At 39.4% G+C, this 27,551-nt stretch overlaps 1 protein-coding gene across 2 annotated transcripts in view; it reads left to right on the top strand.

Moving 5' to 3' along the window:
* The window catches only part of FNDC3B (fibronectin type III domain containing 3B), a 352,410-nt gene that overhangs the window by 49,204 nt on the left and 275,655 nt on the right, over positions 1–27,551 (top strand). For both annotated transcript variants that reach the window (XM_030863564.2, XM_030863519.2), the window contains exon 2: positions 17,505–17,643. In XM_030863564.2, the coding sequence (XP_030719424.1) occupies positions 17,533–17,643 (111 nt within the window). In that variant the 5' untranslated portion in view covers positions 17,505–17,532. The remainder of the gene's footprint in view (positions 1–17,504; positions 17,644–27,551) is intronic.

Here is a 27,551-nt window from a genome sequence, read left to right as displayed (position 1 = left end):
AAAGGAAGTCATACAATATGTGGCCTTCTGTGGCTAGCTTTTTCCACCTAGCATAATATTTTCAGGGTTTATCCATGTTCTGTCACGTGTCAGTACTTCATTCCTTTTTATTGCCAAGTTCTTTTCCATTGTGTGGCTCTACCATATCTTATTTATTTATTCTAAAGTTGATGTTTGGGTTGTTTCTCCTTTTTTGGCATTTATGAATAATGCTGCTGTGAACATTTGTGAGGAATCTGTGTTTCTAAACAAGCACCCCACCTGATTCTGTTGCAGTAGTTCCTGCGTCACACCTGAAGAAACACTAACTGGAGCAGTTAGCTCAGTAGAACTCGCACTTCCACACGCGAAGTCCCTCATTCCGCATCTCATGAGAGCTGCTCTGGCCTCTGCTTGAAGAGTCCCTGGTTTGTGAGAGTGAGCGGTGGCCTAGTGGAGGTGACGTTTCACAATGAATTACATGGTCTGCATGTGCAGGGTAGAGTGGACGGAAGAGGGAGACGAGAGAGAGATGGTAGGCAGGATAAGTTGGTTCCAGATGGTTCCAGAATCTAGAAGTGATTTGATTCCTGAACTAGGGCACTGCTCCTTCTGCTGCTGGTAATGGAAAGGAAGAGTCAGAGGAGCAGACTTTTATTAAAGGAAGAATCCTTTCACTAGTGGTGATTTTAAAATATTCAACAGTTTATATTTTTAACTGACTCAGACATGGTTATGTCTAATTCTGACCTTATCTATTCCTATCATCCTGTTATTCCAAATAAATGTGTTTTTACCAACTGTTTGAGAGGGGAAATCCAGGAAAACTAACTGAAGGATATAGTATAATAAAGAAAATGCTGGCTTATGATATTTTGAAGCCTCTGGTCAATTTGGGATGTTTAGATATTGTACAAGCCTGTGTCAGACTGAACTTTTCAAGGTTCCCTTTTAGATTCAGGATTCTGTAATATATCTTGAAACTGAAAATAGTTTCTAGGAGCGGAGTCCTCACCATCACTGTGGGTCTGGCCCACTGTGCCTAAGGTGAAGCGGAAACCACACCTGTGAGCTGCTGCACCGATTTAGAAGGTGGGGCTGCCACCATCAGTGACCAGTTTCAGGAAGTCATAGAAGTGTGTTTTGTATCATAGGATTCTCATTGATCAGATATCCATTGTCTGTTTCTCATTTTTCCATTGGATGATTTGACAAATATGATGAGATTGCCCTTAAGATGCTCTGTGTTCTATATATTCAATACGTTTTTTTTCTTCCCTAGCAAAAGCACCACTAAAAAAAAGGTCAGAACATGTTGATGAAAAATTCTTCATTCTACCTACTTAACCATAATCACTGTGAACACTTCGGTGTATATTCTTTTATTTCTGTTCTCTTGTGAAAAATAAACATATTCCTATTTTTGCAGAAATAAGACCACAGCGTAGACCTTCTGTTTGTTAACCTATGGCAGCATAGTCTTCCATTGTGTGGATGAGATAGCTTCCGACTTTTCACTGTTTTATGCTGAGATATACTTTATACTAAGGTAGTTTAGGTCACATCATACACTGCCAGTCTGGTTTTCTGTTAATAACTTTACTGGCAGCAATACCCCTAGATGCTCAGGGTTAAGTGTTTTGGGTCAAAGTGCCATCAACCTTGGTTCATGATATGTCTGTTCTGCTGAGAAGATAGGGTAGGTTTATAGTTGTGAAGAAAGTATTATGAACAGTTAACAGAAAACATCCTATAGCTCTTAGGAAACAGAAAGCAAACCTTTACTTTTTAGCAACTTACATATATGGAAACATAGAAACAAAAAATTGAATTTACAGTAATTTGTGGGGACCATTCACTTCATAATTCTATTTAAATATTTGTGCACAATCTAAGTGTATTGTGTCATTATAACCGGATATCATATAGAAGTAGATTATGCCTTTGGGTACACATTGGTTATCTCAGTTGAATACCATGTATTCCCTAGCTTTGTGCCAAGGTCAAGGACCTGAAGGAGATTTTTGCCACCTTCTCTGAAGATGTCACTTAGGAACCAGTTCTTTATTTTGTTATTAAAGTTGTCAGTGTTATAATCATGAAATATCAAAAATAAAAAATAGCTCTATACTGTGTCAACTGTAGCCCTCTAACTTTATAGATTTCATATGGCTAGAAAAAAATTGAAATGAAACACATCACTGTTTTAACAGTGGATGTTTCTGGGTGATGTGATTATGAATAATCGAAACTTTCTTTCTACTTTTCTGTATTTCCAGATTCCTAGAGTGAACATGTATTATATGTTCTAATATATGGGGATGTGGGAATTAAAATATGGGACAAATATTTTTAGGCTTCAGATGAGGGAAGGTGGGGTGGAGAGAAACCATAAAAATTAGAGTGGGTAGTTACTTTTCCACTGAGAATGAGGCCTACCAACCCTAAGGGAACTCTCTGGTCCCACCCTGTACTTTTCTTAGCTAGAGTTTCTGAAGTCCTTTGTGCTAGTTAGGGACTAGCATAGTTAGCACAGCTAAGTAAGTATGTAACAGATTTCTATTATTAGTTTATCTTTGCTGAGCCTCATTTGATTGATGGAGAGTTCTCCACCCAGAAAGTTCCATTTATTTTGGCAGTTCAAAGAGGATATTTTGGAGTGCTTGTTATCTAAAAAAAGTAAGGTTGAGGAACCTGCTTTCCCCTCCTCCCTTTAAAAAAACTGTTTGGGGGCTTCCCTGGTGGCACAGTGGTTGAGAGTCCGCCTGCCGATGCAGGGGACACGGGTTCGTGCCCCGGTTCAGGAGGATCCCGCATGCCGCGGAGTGGCTGGGCCCGTGAACCATGGCTGCTGAACCTGTGCGTCTGGAGCCTGTGCTCCGCAATGGGAGAGGCCACAACAGTGAGAGGCCTGCGTACCACAAAAAAAAAAAAAAACAAAAAACAAAAAACTGTTTGGGTTGGTCCTAGGGAGCATGCCTAATCTAGGGATTACTCGGCAAGCATGACCCAGGGCTGGCTTTGTAAATGTTACCAAATCTATTACTTAACCACAGATGTGCTTCCATTGTTGTGTTCCACATAGTCCCGGGCTCAATGGTGAAAGTTCGTTCTGGGAGACTTGGCTAAATCCGTGTCTTTTAGGTCTTTACCTTATGTTGTGCAGTGGTTTGGAAATATTTCATCGTGAAAATTTGAACAGTCACATGGTACAATGTAGATGGAAATATATGGGTTTTTAAAAGTTAACTTTTATGATTATAAAAATTATAGATGCTCAAAAATAGTTAAGTACAAAGGAAAAACTGTAACTCATTTCATTATCCATAGGTTAACCATTGTTAACATTTTGGTTTTATTTCATTTCAGTCTCATAAACGATTACATGTACATATATACTCTGTGTACCTTTCACTAAATATTGTGTTATGAGCATTTCCATGTGATTTCTGGTTTACTTTTTCTATATTGCAGTAGTGACTTCCTGAAGCTAGTAAGTGCTGTTATTTATGGTTGGCATGGGTGCAGATGCCTTTTATTTTATGGTGGCTGCCTTAAGTATTAGACTTCCAATAAACCCTTGAGATGTATGTATTAAATGTGATGTTCTTTGTTGCCGTCCCCAAATCGATAGATTATTAGAGCTGGCAGGGACCTGGATCATGGAGTTTAGCCCTCTAATTAGAGAAATGAGAAAAATAAGCCAGAAGAGTTGCCCCTTGCCCAATGTCATTAAGTTATTTAATGGCCTAAGAATATTCCTCTCTTTTACACGTTGAGAGACTTGGGTATTGAGAATTTAATCAACATTTTTGAAAGAACCTGGTTGTGTTTTTTTTTTAAAAAGCTCAGGTAGGGAGGAAAAAGTCAAACTGGTAGTTTTGTAGTGTAGTAGTAAATTGGTAAAACCTATTTGTTAATTGCATTTTCCATCAGCAGTTGGTTAATTTGATGGCATGTGTCACCATTATCTTTATTTCCTCACATATTTGTGCAGAAATCATTGATACGATGCTGACAATGCCCACTTTCCTATCTGAGGAGTTAAAATAATTATTTTTTTTGCTTTGCAGTTAAGCAAAATGGTCAGTATTTAAGGAACCCTAATTTTCAGTAGAGATAATGAAGTGAGTGTTGAAGTTTTGATTTTTTAAAAATTGCATATCCAATACTAACACTGTTCGTTAGTTTTGAAAAGCAATAAGTTCCTGGGAGTATTTTCCAGTTTATTTGAGAGAAAAATATCATGGCCTTGTGATTTTTTTTTTTTCAAACAAAGTGATACCCTGAGAGATTAGCTAGAGAAATGAAATGCAGTTGTTGACTGTGTCCCTTTTATCTCGGGAAGAACTCGGGGGAATGATTGTTGACAACACCAGCTTTGCTGACCCTGAAGTGTAGGCAGTGGGGGGCCTGTGAGCATGGCATTTACAGTGGTTCACCGTCCCCTGCCTTGGAAAGTTCTCTCTGGAACAGTTGGAGGTGCTGTTAGCGAGGCCTGCTTCCTGTGTGAGTACCTATTGTGGAGGCCTCCCTTGAATGGGAGGTTTGTGAGAAGTGCTTTCCCACCAGTACACAATGCACCCTCTCGGCAATGTAAATACACATTCCACTTAGGGTCAGGCTCACAGCGCCTGGCCAGAACTCCCTTGCAAAGAACGATATTTTGTAGTTGCATTTATTTATAATGGCCGGTGGAAAATTAATATGCTTGTTAAATCTGTTTTTAAAAATAAAAGGGAAGCCACTTATCTAAGAGTGTTTGCTGAATGTAAATCAATTAGCTGTGGCATATTTTGATCTTGCTAATTCGCCTGCTCTAGGAAATGATTGTCACCTTCTTACTAACTGTTCTGTCTATATTTGAAACTTGAGGTTCTTGTTTTAAGAGTTATCCTTATGCCTCAGAAAAACTCCTTTTGGGTTCTCTGATGAAAAACATAATAGGCTGTGGCTAAAGAAAATAAAGTAGTGACCCTAGAAAATACTAGATCAAGTCATCTTGGGATTTCGAATGGGCTCTATTGAGCAGTAAATGAAGGTCTAGAGATCAGAGCAGATAAGATTCTTACTTGGGAATGGCAACACAAAATTATTTGTCTTTATTTCCTTGGAGTTGATCGTTTGCTTTGAATCCAGGGTATGGATATGATTACTCGAGAGATTGAATGGGGTCCCCATCTAATGGGCCTGCATTTATTGGAGTCAGGTCCCACCCGGTCCCTGAATGTTTGCTGACATTTCCAGCAGGGGAGTACCTGGTCCCCAAAATCCATTTCCTATCCCCCAGCCTGTTGCTCTTTTCTCAAGATTTTACCAAATGAATTTGTTTCACCAGGGTACTTTAAAGAGTATAACATAAAGTCCTGTAGAGAAAAATCCATGGTGGAATTTGGATACCTTTTCATTTGGATTAATTATTCTTTGTTCAGACCCTACCAGGTGAATTGTGGATATATAGAGTATAAAATACGGACAACAATCTTTGTCTACTAGAAAGTGAGTTTAAATTTTTCTTATATTTTTACATCTAAGGTGCTTGGCATGGAGCAGTGGTTGTCAAAGTGTGGTATGGGGGACCCTTGGGTGTTCCTGAGATTCTTTTAATGGGGTTCGCGAGGTCATAACTATTAATAATCCTAAAATGTTATTTGTCTTTTTCAATCTTATGCTTCTGAGTTCTTCAGTAATGTTAACTGAAAAGTATCTTGTGTCTTTCATGCTTTCACATGAGGAAAAATATGAAAATTGAATTGGAGAACATGCATTTTGTAGCAGAGTTGAAATTTAAAATTATTTTTCTGGAAAGATTTTAAAGCCTATTAGTGGACTCCTTAAATTTAGAATTTGAATGATTTTAGAACAAAAGAGTGTCTTACACAGAGCAGAACCTAAGTGAGTATTTATTCAATAAATGAATGCAGCCCCCTTACATTTTCTTAACAAATTATATTAGTGTAATTAATGATGTCGTCATTATTCACAGGGAGTGTTTAGAATATAGGCAAGCATCATGCTTTCAAACATTTAGATTCAGTTGTTTGCATATAAGTATGTATATACCAATTGTCATTTCATTTATTGAATCTCTTTGATGCTCTATGGTACGGGACAGTTTTGTTTTGTTTTTTCCCCCGTAAAAGAAAGAAAATGTTTTTTCTGAAGAATTCCACATTTTTGTGTTTTCAAAAATATTAGTCTGAATTAGGAAAGTGGTTGCTCATGCTGAAATTTTGTGATGGGCTAAAATCTGATATAGTAAATAGATGTTCCCTTACACAGTGTGTCTTTGCACCTGCTAATTTGTTTCTTTGTAAGTGTCATTTCATGTGAATTTTCTGTTTCAGTACCTTGTAAGTTCTAAGGAACACCTGGTATTTGCTTTGTGTTTAGTCACATTAGGTGAAATACAGAGCTGCTTATGAGAGTGTCATCAGTTGTAATGATTCTTTAAGAAATAGTTTGTTTTAAAAACATGTTTGTAAACTGATTTTCAGTGTGTCCTATACTATTCTCATTGATTTCTCTACCCTCCCCCACATAGGGGAGGAAGAAATATTTGAACCAACATCTAAAATTAGTAATAAAATGTTAGAAATCTCTGAAATACATATTTAAGTATAAATTGGATAAAACATCAGTGATGCTTCTACCAGGCTGAAGTAACAGCTTCAGAGCTCTTCCTTGTAATGAGTGTTTCATAACATCTATTCAGTTCAACAAAACTGAGTTTGTTAAATAAACATGATTGAATTCTATATGAGCTGATTAAAGAAACAATTTTAGTATCCTCCTGGCTAATCAGAAATGAAGGTTGAGGCAGGTGGCATGTTTTGAAGACAAATTCATCTTCTGGCACACTCTTAAGAGTAGGAAAGATGCCACAGCTGGGAAACCAAGTTTAGACATTGAAGCTTATCTCAGATGAAAGGTTTCATAGAGCAAGGAGGTCTGTTGACTTCGGTTTTGTCAGAAGTATCCAATGTGGATTTGGGTTAATCGAATATAACATTTCAGTGTAATGCTATTTAACATCATGCCTTTATTTCTAGAATCCTAGAATTCTAGTCCAGTCCCTGGTACATAGTGGATGCTCAGTAAATATTTGTTAAAAGAATGGATGATTATCTCTGTTCATGTCCTTTTGTTTGATGCTATTTTAGAAGATTCCTTTCAGCTTAGTCCTTTTGAGATACTGAAAATAATAGAATCTTGAAACCCTTTGTACCAAATACCTTGTTCTAACACTCTTCTCATCGATGACTTGCTGAGCTGCCCTCCTTTGTGAAGTAATTTTACTTTTGTGTTTAATCATGGCATATCACTTTGAAAATCAACACAGAGGGTGTAACTTTAGTAATTTATAGTTTGGTTTCTTTTTCTCCATAATTTTTAACCATCTGGACTACATGATAGTACAGTGGATTTGTTTAACCTTCCTTAAGCTACTTTGAAAAGTGTTTTAAAAAAATCATTAAATCTGCATCTTGGTGAAGATACACCCAAAACTCACAGTTGTTGCCTTTGTGTATGGGGAACTGGGGACTGGATAGGAGAGAAATGCACTTTGATTGGATGTCTTCGAAAGTTATCTTTTGAATTTTGTACTATGTGCTTGTTTTATCTAATTTTTAAAATTCACTAACCTATGAATTTTTCATCAGTCCTTCCACTACCATGTTTTGTTGCCAGATTCTTAGATGTTATAATCAGCTCACTCAGAGAGCGTTGACTCTTGCCATCACTTTCTGAGTCTCTATGGGCACCTTACTTAACCTCTCTCAGCCTTAGCTGCAATACCTGTTAAGAGGGGAATACTGCCTCCTTCATACGAAGGTTGAGACGCTAGGTAAGAATTAGTGTGCAGGGGCTGCAAGCCATGCCTTTCTTTGCTTTGGGGCTCTTTCTCTCATCCTTTCCCAGAAACGGTCAGTTGTTGGGTGTCTGCAACACATCCCACCCACACACCAATAAAGGGTGTTACACGTGGCTGTTAGGTACCCAAGTGGTTGTAGAAATGTGAATTTAATTCATAATACATCTCTAAAAGCAGAGTAATAAAATACATTTTGGATTTCATTAGAGGGGACTCTAGAAGTTGTGTTAAAGCACCCACATTACAGATGAAGAAACTGAGACTCAGAGGGCCTGTGTAGGCCCACCTTGAGTCACAGCCCTGACGAGCAGTGGGACCTGTCACAGTGCCATGGGGCTTCCAGGCAGGTGGTAGTAAGTAGCCCAGGGGCTGGGTGAGGAGTGAGCTTCTGGTGCTGGGATGGAGAGGAGAGCGTGTCTTCTGTGTCTTCTGATATCCCATCTCATCCCTTTCTATATCTGCCCCGCTCTTGCAGCTTGCAGGTTGACTGGTGGGGAGGTGGCGAGACCTGGAGCTGCAGAGGGTTTTAGGAGTGACCTCTTCTGTTCTTGGACTATAGTTTTCTAGACTTGTTTTCAACATCCTATAGAAAAAGATACAAACAAGCACACAATTCTGAATCTCATTGAAAAGAAGTATTTTCAGTTCTTCTCATCTTTGGGTAAAGTATGTGACAAAGTTAGCTTGGATATGTATGAAAATAAGGGCTCATAGCTTTGGAATGTTTCTTGTTAGATGCTAGACTGTCATCCTTGGGATGTGAGAGAGGGATGTGAAATTTATTGTGCTGAGTGTGCCTGGAGTCTAGATGTTCTAATAAAAATGTCTAATTACATCTGCAAACTTCTTTAAACACCGTTTAAAGACAATGAACAAAACAAACGGGCCTTTGGTTGGTAAACGTTTTTTGTAGTTGGGCCCCCTTTCCCTTTTAGTTAATATTTTCAGAACTGAGCTGTTTATGTGTGGATGTGGATCAGAGGTCCAGAGATTGTGTATATGTAGTGATACAATTTTTTTTTTAAGTTTTTGTGTTTCCTTAAAGATTTGGAGTATATTAAGGGGCTATGGAAGCAACCAACCTCTGTATATTCATGGAGAATTACATTGATAAAAGTAGCCTCAGGATGCATATAATGCTTACATATGATCCTTAGATATGTAGGTTTTTTTTTTTCCTTCTCAGAAAATAGTGCCTTTCCTGTATGGTAGTTTTGAGTTCAGACATGACTATGCTTTGCCAAATTAAAAAAAAAAAGAAAGGATTTATGTATTCTCAAAGGCAGGGGCCTATACATTAGACTATTTGGTATCCCTCCTTGGTCTCTGGAGCACAGTAGACAATTCTTTTTTTTATTTGTTGCTTGAATCATTTATTGTTATTTAATCTGTGGCAGAGGTGGCAGCGGTGCTTTTAATCTAACTCAGTTTCACGGGATTTCTCTGTGAATTTAAACTTTGCCACCTAATTCTCCTGTGTTTATAATTGGATGCAAAAAGCGAGAGTGTCTTTAAGGTTAGGAACTTTTTCAGACAACTGTGATTTAACTTCACTAATGAACCCATGTCAGACAAGAAGACAAATTCCAGACTATTTGTGCCTCAACCAACCAGCTGGGTGCATACCTCCAGGTACTGCTCATGTCTCAAGAGGTTTTTCTGCATGAACAGTTATCACCACTCCTTTCATTCAAGTGGCAAGCCATGGCAAGAGTCTTTCTTTCACAGCTGTGTAGAACTCAGCTGTAAAATTAGCTTTCATTGGCATAAAAACACAGTGATTACTATCACTATTTACTCAATACGTTCTTTTTCAACATTTTACTTAGATTCTTCCTCTCTTATGCAGAAGGCTCAGATTATACTCATACAAGTAAGAGAAACAGGTTCTTAGAGTTTGAGTAAACCTCTCTTTTTAGCTTTTGCTTATTAATCTGTATGAAGTGAGCACAGTAGGCAATGGTGTTTTGAAACATAGTCTATTAAGAGCAAAAGGAAACCTTAAAGGTGAATCTATAATCTTGTCATTTTGTAAAAGAAGAAATTAATTGCCCAAATTTAAAGCTAATTATTGGCAAACCTCAAATTAGAACTCATATTTTCCAATACTCAGTCTTGGGGTCTCTTTGCTCTAGTGCTTTTTTGCCATAACATACTGGTCCTTTGAACAGTTTTTAGTGGAAGGGCTGTGAAAAATTCTAATAAATATCTTTAGTTTCTCTCCATATCCTTTTTTTGGGCACAGTTTAATTTGATTTTCAGAAAAGTGAAGGAGAGTGTTTGCCTGTACAAGTACCTTTCCTCATGGTTGCCCACAGTGTACGGGAGACATGGTACAAAGAGAAGCACTGAAACCACCTGCAGCCTTTTCCTGTCCAATGGCAGTGCCCCCCATCAGGTTCCTGAATGGCCACATGGTAATTCCACACGATCAGAGCCAGTGCCACGGCCACTGCTTTAGTGTTACCAGAAGGGAAAGAAAAGTCCTGCTTTCACAGTAGCAGGAACATAGTGAAAACAGTCCGATGTGTGTTGATGGATGAGCAGGTTTTTCTCAATTTCAGAGGTAAAGGAGGTTGCACAGTGTTTCTATTTTGTTTTCATCATTTTTTTCTTTCTATTGATGCTGTTGGTGTTTCCACAGTTATCAGAAAGCTGTTTCTAGTTTTGCTCCAAAGGCTAGAACCGTTTTGAGAGTTTCTAGGCCTTGAAATGTCATCAGGGGTTTACCTTTCAAAACCAGAATGGAGCAGGAAGGTAAGAGGTTTTTCTGATGAAGAAAATAAAATAGCAAATGATACTTTGATATCTCGTTAGTTTTAAGAATGTGTATAACTTTTTAAAAACTTTTTTTCTTCTCTCTCTTCCTCTCTCAGCGTTTCTCTTTCCCTTCCTCCTCTCTCCCTCTTTGTTTTTCTAAATCTTGCTAATAAAACTTAGAGTGGAAGACTACACACTAAGAAGCTGTGGGTCCTTGTGACTGAGGGCATATGTACATAACGGCCACCTGTATGAGAAGGAAGTTCATGAAAGCAGTTTTTCTTTTTTCTGTGCTATGTGATTCTCTGTCAAATTTTGACTTTTTAAGATTTTTCTTTTTTACTACAGTCATGGCATAAACAAGTGTAAATCAGCTGCACAAATGTTTGTCGTAATAAATTAGGTTTTATAAGGCTTAGGTTTTACATTGGAAGCCATTAAGAAACTTGTAATCACTCATAAAACATTAGCTATCTGATAATTATATTCTTTGAATAGAGATACAGTAATTTCTTGGTAACCTCTCAAACCCATCTGCCTCAAACACAACACAGCAAAACAAAGCCCCCGTTTTTTTTGTGATTCAGTAAGTTTATCCTATTGTCGTTTTGACTACTAATGGGGTTTTTCTTGCTATGTTGAATCAGGAAAAAGAGTTCTTTTCCTTATTACTATTTAAAAACATGGCTAGAACATTTCTCTGGTATGTTTGTGATGATTTTCTGACACCTGGTCCACAATAGATTCTTACTACTGGAAGTCATTTAGTACTTTTAGTAGAGAAGGAACTTTTGTTGAAGTATGAATCAAGCTATGATTTTGCTAATGTGCCCCTGAGAATATTTTTCCCAGGCTGCAGAACAAGCATGTAGCAAGCAAAATGTTTACATGCTGTTTAGATTATGTGAAGGTGATTGGTTAATGTATAATTTATTGGAAAAGATACAAGCTTTATGGAATCACAATTAACTTTAGTGATATGAATTCTGAAAATTATTTTATTAGATTATTTATTTACCTAATTGCTTCATAGGTCTTAATTGGTGGGTTTCCATCCATTTCCCATTCATCAAGGAACCCATTTCGCTTCTGAAAGTGCATTTGAATTGCAGAATGGAAGCAAAAAGTCAAAACTGATGATGTGCACTTTTTTTTTTTAATATATTGAGGTGTAATTGGCACACATACATTCTTCTTACTGGTTCTCATACTGCTTTTATTTTTTATACACTTCCCCGGGATAGTTTAGAATAGGTCAGAAGCCACATCAGGGTGTAGGTGAAGTGAGCCTGGGAGCCTGCGCCTTGGCGCTGGCCTGAGACTTGACTCAGGGAGCCAGTCTCCTTTCACCCAGTAGGACCACCCCGTTTGGCGCTGCTGGTTATGCTTTGCTCCTTTTGGTGCCGTTAGGTTTCTTTTCCTCTTGTCATCTGAAACCCATTTGTGTACTGTACTGCTAACTCACATCTTGAATTAATGTAAGGAAATTCGGGTCATCAGCCTATGGAGCGAGGACCAGGACATTCTGTTACTAATATGAAGGCCAGGTTCACAGACTTAAACCTCCTCCAGCGGTGATCAGGGCTTTGGTTTTTTTCAAGTTAGAAATTCTTCCTAGTATATAATTGCTTTCTCTGGCCTTTGAAATGGATCTGTGGTTCTTTCCTGAGAATCAGGTTTTTTATGAAATTGGCTGTGTGTTTCTTAGTATAGGCTGGGGCCAAAATACCATGGAAAACCTTTTTGGACTTGGAGTGAGGGAAGCAAAATAAAGAGAAAAAGTAATAACCCAGTTGCCTAGAGTAATGTAAAAACTGAAGACCCTTTGCAATATTATTTTAAAATAAGGTGTTCTGTAAAAGCTTTGGGGGCATATTTGGACAGCATTAAATGTCTTACCAGCAGTGAGGATCTCTTTTTCAGATTATGCAGTACCCCCCCCGCCATTAGCCTAGAAGTTCTTTGGTTCTGGGCCTTGCTAGCAGGTAAGGACGGTAACAAACGACTTGCTTTCAGGAGAGAGGGAAGTTAACCACAAGTGCTCACGTGGCATCCCTTCCCTGTCAATCAAAAGAATAGAACTGACCGGGCATGAAGCACTTGTGGTTTTAGTGTTAGGATGTGTGGTTAGGGGGAGAGGTTGTGAGGGCCTGTGGTTGTCACTGAATTCTTTGAAATAGAAGTATGGGTAAGAATAAAAAGAATAGGAGTGAAACCTTGGAGATCTATGTGAGAAAAAAAAAAAAAGTTCAGAGAATTAGAAAAAAGCACTGTAGTAGAGGTCATCTATTTTCTATTGGTTTAGTCGGATTAGTTCTGCAGCACATTTATTCTTTATTTGTAAACGGTGGTGGTCTAAAGAATGGATTTATTGCAAGAGCTCAGTTGTGTGTGAGGAGGACAGTATGGTTGTGGTAGAGCCTTGAATGCAATTCATGAGTTCTGTGAAAGCTTTGGCCAGCTCAGATACACATCTGTCCAAGGGAGAAGGAACCCAGACCAGAATGACGAGGGTTTTGTCAGGGTGATTCCTCATGAGACTTTCTGACTGACACGAAAAACAGTTACAGCTCAGTTATCCAGAGATCAACATCTGGCTCACTCAGCTTCCCTCAGAGCTGATGGTCAGCACATGGTCAGGGAGGATGGTGCAAGGCACAGAGGGGAGCTTCTGAGACACCAGAGACCACTCCTCTATGTGTGTATAACTAACAGCCTGGTTTCCCAGCCCAAGGGAGATATAAGACAGCAAATTTAGGATATGTTTCTCAGATTTGAGGAGGTGTGGTTTGTGGTACAACCTAATGAGGAAGAGAGAAAAAAAAACCCATAGAATTTAAACATAAGAACTCAAAGTAGGGGTGAATTTCTCTGAGTATGTAAGATCAGAATGCTTAGTAACTCCCTAGTACATCACCTTGTGACTGAACACAGTATTGTAAACAATGACCCTACATCCTTAAGAAAAAATAAAGTTACGGTCAGACTGCCCTATAATGAAGTGAGAAAATGTATAATTTCCATCCACAATTATTGCAAATAAAGTTTTTGGTCCTTAAAGTTAACTGTTTGAATAGTAAGCCTTCCACATTCATGGCTTCATTTTTAAAATTCCATTTGAAAAGTTCAAGTTCGGTCAGCTTTCTTAGGCATGTCACATTCTCCAGGTCTCCTCAAGACAGTGGTGCTGAGGCTTAAGCACCTCTTAAGGTGTTTAAGTTGAGTTTTGTCTGGGTTATCGGCCAAAATAGAGGAGACTCACTTTGGGGGGAGCTGTCACCATTAAATGATTGATGCATGGCCAGCCTTCCCAAGTATCTTGGCCTGACTTAACCTTCTTCAACTGTCAATGGTTAGGGCTGAGTGGTTTTCCCAATTTCCAACTTGAACATTTGACATTCCATTTGTATTTGGAAAAGTCATTACCTCCTGCTACCCGACTCCCATCCCCATCACTAGGGAATAACCAAAAATATGGTAATAACCATAGTAAATACTACTTTGTACCCTGTTTTATGTTTTGCATTTATGGTTTTCATTCTTTTATAATTCTTCCTCCTGCCTTTTCTCTTGTCCCAGTCCACGGCACTAAATTGTTGGTGTTCTATGATAATTTAAGGACCGGTTGGCAGGCAGTTGCTTTGTTAAAGTAGCTGGGCATTATCTTGCCTAGCGGTAACTTATTGCTTTTTCTACATGTCCCTTGAATTCCAGGCAAATGAGCATACCCTGTGTATGTGCATGGAGTGTAGAAAGGGGGTTTTAAACATTGTTGGCTGTGTGAACCACCCCTTCTAGATCAGTGTCTTACCTTGTATCGCAGGCAGAATAAAGTCTGGTTTACCTTTGGTGAAACTCTTGGGCATTAGAAAGTAGGCCTTGGATTTTAGCAAGCTGGTGGCCTACGGTAAAGAGGGTTAACAACTTTGCTTATGAGCAGTGTGCCTCTGTGGCTTCATTTTATTTGTTTTTGTTTTTGTTTCTTGCGGTACGCGGGCCTCTCACTGTTGTGGGCTCTCCCGTTGTGGAGCACAGGCTCCGGACGCGCAGGCTCAGCGGCCATGGCTCACGGGCCCAGCCACTCCGTGGCATGTGGGATCTTCCCGGACCAGGGCACGAACCCGTGTCCCCTGCATCGGCAGGCGGACTCTCAACCACTGCGCCACCAGGGAAGCCCTGTGGCTTCATTTTATTCTTCCATTTTTGTCCATGATTAAAGGTACAGTTGTTGCATGGTTGAGTTGAGGCACTAGGAGTGTACGACGTTTATATGTTCCCACTGTATGCTGAGTTGATTTTTTTATGCACAGTTCCCCGTCTTCCCCTCCCTTGTTCCCCTCTCAGTAATCTGCAACAACTACTGCACATCTGTGAGGTGAATAATCCATCATCCAGTAGAAAAGAAATACAGGATTCAGGCATCTTTCTCTGTATCGAATAGCTGCATTGCCCAAAGTTGCCTGTACAGTTTTCAAAAGCAAGTACAATTATCTCTTTGTGCCAGTGGAGTTGGTTTCTTTGGGGGTTTTTGCAGCTCTCTGTTGGCTCCCACCCTCCCTCATCGTAGATTTATAAGCCTTTCATGGAACCGGGGAGGGGCTCTGTCCTTTTATCCCACACTTGCAGAACCTGGAGTTTAACTGCCCAGTTTGGACTTGACACCTGTGCTTAAGAGTGCCAGCTAGTGGGGCTGGATTGCTGTGTTTTGATGATAGCAAGTCCCATTGTTTATTACGATGCCAACCAGAAGGTTTCTTAAATTGGAATTGTCAGTGTTAGACATAATGTTGGGAGTTGAGACATTCTTTGGTATTAGGGATGGGTGGCCAGGAATGGCTAAATTTTATACTAGATCACAATTCTGTCCTCCTACCAGTACCTGCGTGCACAGGATGAAAAAAGAGCAGGTTCTATCCTTATGCTTGTCTGTGAGATGACCAGGACTGTCCCCCAGTGGGAGAGGGCTTTGGTGCTCACTACTTTAGCAGAGGAGAGGGGAGAGGACGGAGCCACAACCTCCATAACCTTACCAGCAAGTGCCTTGGGGCTCTTCCCTGCGGAGGGGTGAGGAAAAGGTGGAAGTGAGTGTGGAGTGCTTCTTTCTCCCAGATGCTTTATCCTCAGACCCTTAATGTAAATTAGTACCCTGGTTATCCAACCTGCACGTTGAAGAAACATTAAATAAAACATTACGCTTAAGAAATAGGCCTGTGTAATATCAATCTGAGGAAAACTAGCCATTCTTTCTTCATGCACTAGTAGGGTTAAGTATATTTGAAATAAAACTGAAATGGACATTAGTACTCCATTAGTAGTACTACTCAAAATCAAACAGTTGATGTCATGATAGTGTCAGTGGAAGTTATCTTGGTTAATTCTATTGTGGAAGAATCTGTTTCCTACATTAGGATAAACTACTGGGCTTTGAGTTTTGTACTTTTATTTGCTTAGGAACTGAGTAATTGCCTCATAAAACAGCATGATGATACTGTTAACACTGCATTGTAAGACCTGTTATTATAGAATGTGCTTCCCTAGTTGGAACAAGACTTTGTTGTTTGGCGCTTAAAATAATTAGTTTCTCCAAATGGGGTTATAATGAATAGTGTAAAATTTTACCGATTTAAAATAAAGTTTATCATCTCTTGGGTGGCTTTTATGCATCATTTGATACTTCCAGGGAAGGAGTATCTTTTGGATGGGATTTGGGGGAGGGAGATATATTTAACATTCAGAATGGAGGTTTTAAGAATGAGAAGAAATACTTTGTCACACCTGAGACAAATTAGAGATAATCATTAAAGGATTTGCCCCACTGTTTTGCCTGATTTGGATATTGAGTATTAAAGGATTCATTTACCAAATCCTCTTGAATTTGAAATTTTGGGGGACTTTATTATGAATGAGAAAAATTTTAAAATGAACCACATGGCAGTTTCTTTCTGGACTGACTTAAAATAGTGTGCCTGTGTGTTTGTTTATTCTTCTTTGTCCCTGCTGTTAAACTTTTTGTGACAAAACGTTTTAGGCACGATTGAAGGATACGTAAATACTTCTTAAGGAACATTATAATTCTGAATAGGAATTCATTGTTTTCCTGCTGTTATATTGAAAAGCTAGATGTTGGGGGCAAGTACCATTACGGAATGAAAGTGGGCTTGGCGTTGTTTTGAATACCTGTATGACAACCATTTATTCTGTGGAAACAATGGAATGTGCCATTAAGCCTTATTCCGTACAAGGTGCCACGGGTACTGTCAGATACAGGAAAACTCAAGACATTCGGCCGTGATAAAGCTGTAAATATGCAGCAGGTTAAATCCAATTCAAGGAGGTGACGGGAGAGAAATAATTAGAACATGATTAATTACCAATTTAATGGCAAGGTCAGAAATCTCAACAACTGCAGTGTAGGCAGTTAACCTTTGTTTACTTGCTTTGTTAACAGCTTTTTTTTTTTTTTGAGGAAAACTTTTCTTATAGCTCATTCTCTTTGGCCTTATTTTCTGTAATTACCTTAAAGATAATGATATGGTCAGTGTTCGTTTGACACTTTTAGCCTCTCAAATTGTTACCTCATTTTATTCTGAGGAAGATCCCTGGGGTTAGGGGACTTACTATTATTCATAAGTTTTTAAAATTTATAGCTAAACAATGAAATTGAGGAACTAGAGGTTGTGTTCACTTGGCTGCGTAGAGATTCAGGTTTGTGGTCTCCTAATTCAGGCTGTTTCCTGGGTTTTGCTTCACCCCTTTTAATACAGTACTGTGATTAGAAGAATTTGAGTTTCGTCTGACCTCATGACGGTGCACTTAAATTGCTGACTTGTTACAGGTGAATTTTTTTGGTCTTGAATCCTTTTCAAAAAAAATGGTGATTTTCTTGCAGGAAGCCAGTTGAGGGAAATTCTCCATGAATGTATGTCACAATGATGATGACCGACCAGATCCCTCTGGAACTGCCACCATTGCTGAACGGAGAGGTAGCCATGATGCCTCACTTGGTGAATGGAGATGCAGCTCAGCAGGTAGGTGCAGTAAGAAGGAAATTTAAGTCAACTTGTGTAAGTGGGAAACGTTAACCCAGAAATTGTTTTTATATTTTTAAGATTTTTTTTTGATGTCGACCATTTTTAAAGTCTTTATTGAATTTGTTACAATACTCCTTCTGTTTTCTGTTTTGGTTTTTTGGCTAAAAGGCATGTGGGGGTCATAGCTCCCCAACTGGGGATTGAACCCCACGCCCCCTGCCTTGGAAGGCGAAGTCTTAACCACAGGACCGCCAGGGAAGTCTGCTAACCCAGACATTGTTTTATTTTGAGATTCAAGATCTGTGATTTTGAACCTTTGTAGTTCTCTAGAGGTCAAGTGTTTTTGTTGTAGAATTACTATATGATTTAAAATATCAGAAGTTGTAGTTTTTGAGAACAGCAAACTTTACCTAATCCAGTTGGTATTCTTGAAGCATCAAAAACAAATGTCTGATTTTTGAAATGAATCATTTTGAAAATACGTACAAGTCTTTGGAATAAAATACTGTTTGCTTATGTCATATATTGTGCTTGACTGGTTTGCCTGATTGGTCAGAGCAGGATGGCCCGAGCAGGATTGCCCAGAGGGTGGATCAGGTTTTCATCTCACACAGGGGGTAACTGACCCCGACAAGAGGCACAGGTCTGTGTGAACCCTTCCTGGCTCCTGGAGCAGTCCTTCCAAATGTAGAGCCTGCTGCCCAGAAAATGATGGTACTTGTTTTCTGTAAAAACTCCTTTGCCACTAGTTACTTAACATTACAGAGTTGAAAAATTATTCCTGAGCTCATTCCTGTAGCACTTGGGAAAAAATTTAAATGGTAAGTAAAACTTTAAAAATTATTAGAGACAAGTATTGTCTCTGATAACATTATTTAAAATTTTAATTGACAACTAAAACTGGGTTCCCTCAGTCTTGTACTAAATAAATGCCATTTTTTATACTTGTGTAGCTCTTTAGAAGCACAAAAGTAGAAGACTTCGTTTTATCAAAAGTAGAATTGGGAACAATTGCTTGAAAAATATTTACGCAAAATATATTAATTCAGAAAAGTTAATTGGCCATTTATTTGATGTCAGTATGTTGCTCTTCCCCACCCCCATCTGTCATAGTACATTAACACTCTTTATCCATCATAGTACATTAATACTTTGTATATACCTCTGTTGGATATTGCTTTGCTGCTTAGTAGTTTATATATATTACTTTCTCCTGCATTAGACTGTGAACCTCTTAAGAACAAAGAATATCTAATAGGTGCTCAATAAATGTTTGTCAGTTGAACAAATTTCCTCCCTTCTTGCCACTGATGCAAGTATCTCTCTTCCTGACTCCTGATTCTCTCTTTTGGCTCATTTCCACCCATCTACTGTAGTATCTTTTATCTTAAATGCACAAATAGCTATACCTCTCATCCACCCAACAGAAACAAGCTCCCTCGCTTGACTCCACATTCTCCCAGTTACCATCTTGTATCTCTGCTCCCCTTTATAGCAGTGCTTCTCTAAATAGAGCCTCTGCTTCCTTGCCTCTATTACTCTTCATCTCCAGAGTCTCCACTTGTTTCTTGTCATCTTTCTATTCCAGTCTGTCAGCAAGTCCTGTTGGCCTTATCTCAGGAACATTGCTGAAACCATACTTTGCCACGTCCACTTCATTTCCATGACCACTCCTGGACTCTAAGCCAGCACCTCTCACCAGGGTAGGACAGTTCTTCTCACTGGTCTCGCTGCTTTTACTTTTGCTCTACCAGAAAGCATTTGCCACACAGCAGTCTGCTAAAAACATAAACGTACCATGTCGCTGCCCTGCTCACAGCTGTCCTGTCCACCTGAGATAAAATCTGAGCGCAGTACCATGGCCAGTCCACCTTCTGCGGTTAGAGCTTGCCTCTCTCCATCATCCTCCCACTGCCCTGCTCCGGCCACTCATGGGAAGGTCTCAAAGTGCCATGAATAGTTTCAAGATGCGGTGTTTGGTCTCCTTTATTTTCACTAATTAAAACAATAAAAGGGCAAGTTGGGACTTCCCTGGCGGTCCAGTGGTTAAGACTCGGCACTTCCACTGCACGGGGTACGGCTTCGATCACTGGTTGGGGAACTAAGATCCCACATGCCTCATGGTGAGGCCAAAAAAAAAAAAAAAAGCAGGGACAAGGTATTCAAATATGACTAAACTTGGAAAACAATGCAGGTCTCTCAGATGTTGTCACCTTGTTCCATTTTGCATATGTACCTGGAAGACCTGAGACCACCCATCCATGTAGCTGTGCACCATTTTTGTGTTTTGATTTCTCCCTCATTTCTATAATTCATTTTGCATAGAGTAGCCTTTTGTAGTTTTATAAGCCAGCATACAGAGCCCTTAGAATTTTCCAGTTTTTTCTTCAGAAGTAAACTCCTTTGCTCCCAGAAATGACCAGTGACTGAAAAGACTGGATTTCCTCAGAAGGCCTTGTGATATTTCCTACTCTGTATATCTACCTCAGCTCCTAAGTAGAAGCTGCTTAATAATTTTGGTTAATAAAATTACATTTTGATTTCACCTGAGAAGGTTTCTATAAATCCAAGAAATGGGAAGATTTGTTAATGTTTTATAAGCAGTCACAAACATCGAGCTTTCTCAGACTAGAGTACACTTACTCTAAACAGATCTCATCGGAAGGAAATGTTTCAGTCTCTCTAATTCGCAAATATGTTTGATTGTGCTAGAAGCATTGACATTTAGGCATTTAGGTTATGTGGGCCAAGCTGTTGACTGGCATTAACCCTAAATTTCCCTTAGTGGGGCACAGTTGTTAACTGGGCAGAGTGCGTTTGAAATGTTCCTCTCGGCAGGAACGGCCCAAGATGTATCATGCCTTGATGTTGTCACTGTGGCTCTGCTGAGGCAGTGGCCTATGTGCCTGACACTTCTTTTTGCCTCTTTCTGCCCCCAGAATCCCCATTCTGTGTCTCCCTCATTCACTCAAGCCTTCACTTTTTCCTTTGGGTCCTAACATTTAGTTTTGGCAGAGTTAAGTGTGGTAGAGTCCCCAGGGCCTGTGTGTGGAACCTGGGCTAAGGGGCAAGCAAAACCAAAATAATGGAGAAATACCAGAGAGGAGGTGGGGGAGGGGGAGGGATGGGGGCGTCACCAAAAAGAGCAAGGACCAGGAGTGTGGATCCAAGAGTCAGGAACTGCAAGAGTGTTGAGTGCTTGTCCGGGCGCCTGCTGTTGTTTGCTGCTTGCTCTCGGAGCACGTGTGGTGTGTTGCTCAGGTGGGTTTGTGTGAAAGGATCAGGAGGCTTTGACTATGCTGTCTCTTGAGGCAATACTTATTCTTTTTAACAAGGACCATTTGGAGGCACAGGGCTGACTTCAATGATGGACATTGCAGGCACTGTCCCGGCAGACCCCTGGAGTGACGTTTTAAGGGAGAGGCCCTTGAGCCACTTCCCAAATTATACTGTTGAAGAGAGGGGCCCTCTGGCTCTGCATTTCTGTTAGGAGTGTGTAGGTGAAGCTTACCTTGTATGTGTTTACAACTCTTAATACATTGCAGCTGTGCTGAGGACATTCTAATTATTTCTATATATGCAAAAGAACCACCACAGTTAGGAGAAAGCTCTTCAGTCCCCATAGCCTTCATCCTCCGGATTTCTGTCCTGTTGGCTTCTGGATTTAATTAGGACCGGTTCTTGGCAAGATTCTCTGCTCTGTTCTGGCTCTCTAAATAAGAAACACTGTTAATTTTCATTATCCGAAGTCATGTTAAGTTTGAAACCTTGTTTTGCCATTTTATGTAGGTAGCAGGAAAAGGATGATTCTTTTCTTAAAATGAAAAGCTGTCCTCATTATGAATGAATGAACATTTAAAGTGTATTATCAACTAAGAAATGAACAAGAATAACAATAACAAATACACAAGGTGGATAGAAGGAACTTAGCGTTATTGAGATATAATCCACATGCCATGTAATTCACTTAAAGTATACAATTTGACGAAATTGATTATATTCACAGAATTGTGCAACCAAGACTACCATTAATCTTAGAACATTTTTATCACCCTGAAAAGAAACCCTTTAGCAGTCACTCTCCATTCCCTTCTCTCCCCTATTCCTAGGCAACCACTCATCTACTTTCTGTCTCTGTAGATAATTTGCCCATTATGGACATTCATATAAATGAAATCATACAATATGTGGTCTTTTATGTCTGCCTTCTCTCACTTAGCATAATGTTTTTTAAGGTTCGTCCATGTTGTAGCATGTATCACTATAGGCATACCTCGGAGATATTGTGGGTTCAGTTCCAAGCCACCACAGTAAAGTGAATATTGCAACACAGTGAGTCACGTGAATTTTTTGATTTCTCAGTGCATGTAAAAGTTCTGTTTACACTATACTGTAGTCTCTTAAGTGTGCAATAGCGTGTCTAAAAAATTGTACATACCTTAATTTAAAAATATTTTATTGCTAAAAAATGCTAACCATCTGAGCCTACGGTGAGTCATAATCTTTTTGTAATAGTAACATCAAAGATCACTGATTGCAGATCACCATAACAAATATAATAATAATGAAAAAGTTTGAAATTTTGCAAGCACTACCAAAATGTGACACAGAGATAGGAAGTGAGCAAATACTATTGGAAAAATGGCGCTGATAGACTTACTCCACTCAGAGTTGCCATGTTAAACCAATTTGTAAAACACACAATTACCTGCAAAGCACAATAAAGCAGAAAAGCTCAATAAAACGAGGTATGCTTGTACTTCATACCTTTTTTATTGCCAAATAATATTCTAGTGTATGAATAATACTCCATTTTATTTATCCATTCATCAGTTGATGGACATTTGGATTGTTTCTACTCTTTTTGGCTATTATGAACAATGCTACTGTGAATGTTTGTGTGGTTTTTGTGTTGTGTGTTTTCATTTCTCTCATGTATACCTAGGAGTGAAATTGAACGGCTTTCTTTTTAACTATAGTTTTCTAAATAAAGTACTTCTGCTTCTCTCACTATAATTTCTTCTACCTTTAAATAGATCAACATAGCTAAATAAAGTTTGCTTACCTTAATATGCCTAACCACATACTATTCTTGAGTTATAAAAGTCATGTTTCCACCTGAGCTTTTGTGTGTGGCTGTATAAATTACAGTGAATGCCCTTCAGTAATCAAAATATTGGCATTTCATACGTTACATTTCAGAACCTAATGTTCTGAAACATTTTAGAACCTAATGGTGTATTAATTTAACTATCTTCGTTAAGTACTTTTAGCACATCTTAGAGATTTTAAGAAGTAGCAGCTAGTTTTGAGCATGAAAGAGTAAGCATTTCCAACTTGTTCTATTGGTTTAATATTTCAGTAATCTCTGAAGAAGAATTAGAGCAGCCACCAGTTAAAGAAACTATTAGGTTAAGAGCAGAGTGTTCACCTAGAATTTACTGATTTGCTAATTTAATCTGTGACACTTATAACCTACACGACGGTGGTATGCCACTTTATATTCTTAGTGACACTTCTCACATATGTATTCATTAGGTCAGTGGGGTGGGGAGAGAGTTAGGCGCCTCTTTGTTCTGCCTAGCATTTAGCACACAGAGAGCACCTAGCAAATGTTTTGTCATTTTTTATTTCTTGTGTCTTTTCTTTTTTCTTTTAAGCTTCCTGAATATTAATTGCTAATGAGTATTCTTAATGCCTCTTCTTCAGGAAGTGGATCTTCTTAAATGTAAACAGAAAACTGTTTTTGGGATAGCCTGGAAGACAGGAGGTTAAAGTTACCTCAGTTGTGTCCAGTTGTCTTAACTTTAGCCCGTTTCGGTTGATCAGCATTTAGCACGTCATTTTATTGGGAGTGAGGGTTTTTTTTCCCTTTTGTTTCTTCTTTCTGAAAGCCTTTGTTTCCCTAGACAGAATACACAGCCAGAGTTTTCCTGGATCATTCGTTTGAGTACACATTTCCAGACAGCACATTAAACACATTAAAACTTTCCACGTTCAGATGGTGCTCATCATCAGCACGTCTTTTACAGCAAATGTACTTCTCCTGCTAATCCAGTGACCTTTTCTGTTCTGGTTGATATCTTCTTACTAACTTTTCCCCTGATGGCTCCCTTCTTGCATTCAGTAGTTCAAATCCTCTCACCACACAGGTTTGCTCTTCAAGCATACTGATGGCCACTGTGTCAGGGGGAGCCAGAAAGAGGTTTACAATCAGTATAGTGTAGAAAAATGAATAAACGGCTCTTAGGAGCCTTGCCCAGGAAAAAGAAGGATATTCAAATGAGAATGGGACTTGCTGTTAAAATATCATTGCTCAATAATATTAGATAACATCTCCTTTTATGATAGAATCCTATTTAGAAGCTGGGGCTTGAGCTAGAAAGTAGAAAAAGTTAGGCTGGTCAAATGTTGGGTTTGGGAAACCAAGTATGGGGAAGCTCAGTTTTGGTCAGACTCTTGAACATCACAATATATGAGAAATGTGTAACTTGTGCAAATATTTAAAGAAAATTATTATTGCAAACTGCTGTCTGCGTTCTCTCTACTACTCAAACTTATAAGGCCTGTTGTGTCAAGATTGTCAGCTCTCTTCTTTGAGACTGGGGTGGAAAGAAGGAGTGAGAGGATAAGATTTATGACTGAATTAAGGAGTGACTGAATAATAGATTTGTTCATTTTAATAAGCATTTGTCATACGTCTTCTGTGCAGGACTGTATTAGGTGTTGGTGACACAGACCTGAGTAAGACACTGTTTTTGCCCTAAAGGAATGAGCAGTGTAGTTAGGGAGCAAAGTGTGGTTTACCAAAAGAAAGAAAAAAAGGCTGTATTTACACACGTGTAGAACCACAGGAGCAGTGCTTGGAGTTTATCAGTGCCTTGGGAGCGCAGAGGAGGGGTGGATCAGGGAGCAGGATAGGCGGGCAGGAAAACAGACCAGGCAGGGAAAGGTGTCTATGGGGAGGCTGAGCCTGAACCGAGACCTTGCTGGAAGTTATTCAAGCTTTGCATATCATATAATCAGTTTTGGTTTTATGAAATGTAAATACTGTGTAGGGATAGTATAGTCAATGAGGAGCTAATGTTAGTGGCACCCCAAGCAGACCGTATCTGAATCTCTTTTCTGGAAACTTTGCTCTTTAGTATTCTTTCTAGAGAATCTGTCTGTCCTGTGATGCATCCAGCCTGGCGACCCACCCATGGCCTCTTTTTTATAAATCTATTTATTCTTATTTTTGGCTGCGTTGGGTCTTTGTTGTTGCACGCAGGCTTTCTCTAGTTGCGGTGAGCGGGGGCTACTCTTCGTTGCAGTGCGCGGGCTTCTCATTGCAGTGGCTTCTCTCGTTGTGGAGCACGGGCTCTAGGGGCGCCGGCTCAGTAGTTGTGGCTCGCGGCCCTTAGAGCGCAGGCTCAGTAGTTGTGGCGCACGGGCTTAGTTGCTCCGCGGCATGTGGGATCCTCCCAGACCAGGGCTCGAACCTGTGTCTTCTGCGTTGGCAGGCAGATTCTTAACCACTGCACCACCAGGGAAGCCCCACCCGTGGCCTCTTGATGTCTCTTCCTCATAATTACCGATTCTGCAGAAGTGCAGATCCTTCACCAAAGCTGCTCTCCAGCAGCACAGGCAGCCAGCCCCGTTTCTGAGGGCTTCCTTTTAACTGTAAAAAAGTGGAGTGAGTTTATGCAGGTCTGTGGTTTGATATTACAATCCTCTCTGCCTTAGGTTTGCCAATTCTACTCCCTACAAAGCCTTCTGAAAAGGCATAGCCTATGCATAATCTCTGTCTCATAAAGGAAAATGTTGATGCCATGCAGAGGGTGGTGTTATATGTGGCACCCACAATAATTATGACACATGACATATAATTATGACAGCTCTGAGCTGTCTGGGTTGAGAGACACTTCAGAATTTAATTAGCCAAAGGCAATAATAATAAGATACAAGATGCAGTCAGTATCCTTCAAATGGGAGCTGCCTTCAGAAAGGAGAGGATTAAGGAAAAACACAGGCGTGGCAAGGTTGCACTGCAAAATAACAGCAATTTAAAACGCTATGGTGGTTTTCACATTATGATTGTTTTCAACTTATTGCAATGTTTGACTGTCTGGTTGCACTCTGAACTCCAGGGGAGCAGGGGCTATGTGTCTCTTGTTCATGCTGTGCCTGGTGTCTGAGGGTAGCATTCAGTAAGTCCTTCAGAGTGGATGAAGGATAAATGAAATGAACAAATCTAATTCATCTAAACCAGGGCCTGAAAACTGGCTACCTATTGCATTTGTCATATAGGCATTAAAAAAAAAAGTCTTTATAGTTAACAAAAAATAATTAGGTGCCAACCTTTAAAAACGGGAAGATTGACACAAAATTCTGGATCTTTCTGTTTATGTTGAAAACCCAGAAGATCTGATAACTGGGCTGGCAGCAGTTGACCGGCACAAAGTAGCAGCTGCCCGCTTTGGATGGGGAGTGTCGTCCTCAGGCCCCACCCTGTCCGCTTCACTCCATTTCCAGACCTGCCTGGGCTCTGTGGTCATCTGAACTTGCAACCTGGGAATTGTTAACTTTTTTTACTTTTGAAATTTCTTCTTGGGCTTACACATACTGGGTTTTAAATATAGCAAAAATATTTAAGATTTTTCAGACACATTCATTGTGTATCATACTGATAAAGTGATTTTAAGCCTCTTACTTTTCTACTTAATGACTTGTAAAATGAACTAGTGTGGGCTATGGTTCGTATAGCTTTGTAGAAGGTTTTCAATTATATGTCTTACAATTTAGGACCCAAGTATTGGTTGTTTTGGCCTCTGCTTTTCAGTGAACAGTATTTGAATCCCCAATCAGTGCCACACTGAGCACTCCTCAAAGCGTAACAAGGGCAGGAGAAAAGACCAGGCGCCTTGGTTTTCCTGTTTACACACTAGTTAGGGGACATTAAAGAGAGATGCAAGGTATCAGCGTTCCAGGGGATAGAGATGCAAATACTTGTGTTTACAATCTTTTTTACAGTCTCCAAGAATTGAGTTTTCATTAGGTACTTATTGAAACAGAATTTTAAAATTCTATTTCAGTAAAATTTCCCTGGTACTACCTAGACGAGACATTTTTATTTAAGTCATTTCTATATTGACTTTCTCTTTGAATAAGATTAAATTTGATAGTAGATTTCCAATCTTGAATTCTTAATTTTTTTCTTTTTTGGAAAATGTATATTTGTCATCTTGAATGTGGTATGATAGCCATTGATGTGTCTTATAGTGCAGTAAAAATAATATATATGCACACACACGCACACAGGAAGAAAAGATGGGACTATTCTCCATCCAGAATGTGTTAAGACATGTGTTTTACTTATACATAATTGTTTTCATGTTGGCAGACCCTATTTTTTTTTTTGTCCAGATGATTGACTTAAAAATATGACTATATAGCAGTTAGATATGTTACATCCCAAACAGGATAGTAGTGAGCAAGCTGCATAAAATTAGTAACATTAATCGCTAAGTTCCAAATGCAGATGCAAAAAATAAACAGCCTGATGAGGAGCCCGCTGCTGAAGCGGCCTAGTGATTTTCCAGCCAGCTCTGCTGTTACACTCAATTGAAGCTGAACTGTGGTGGACCTCCAGAAGAAACAGTTCAGTGCCACTTTAGTGTTCATGCCTACACTGGTATTGCTTCTCAGCCCTGGGCCTTTTTCTTTAGCAGGTGACCATCAGATAGATCATTGCTGAGAGGAAATCTGCTTTATGTGCAGCATGTGTTTAGTACAACCATTAACTAGAATATTTGACCTGGATCCACTCTTTATTGCCCATTCCCTGCCCCTTGCGGTATAGTGGATGTGCATTTGGATAAAATGGACAGTCTGCATTTACAGAATTACTTTGCCAAGTGTTTCTG

This window comes from Globicephala melas, chromosome 4, assembly GCF_963455315.2.
Source record: "Globicephala melas chromosome 4, mGloMel1.2, whole genome shotgun sequence".
Classification (NCBI taxonomy): Eukaryota; Metazoa; Chordata; class Mammalia; order Artiodactyla; family Delphinidae; genus Globicephala; species Globicephala melas.
Note: the sequence above shows the minus strand (reverse complement) of the source record. Positions and strands in the feature narration are given on the sequence as shown.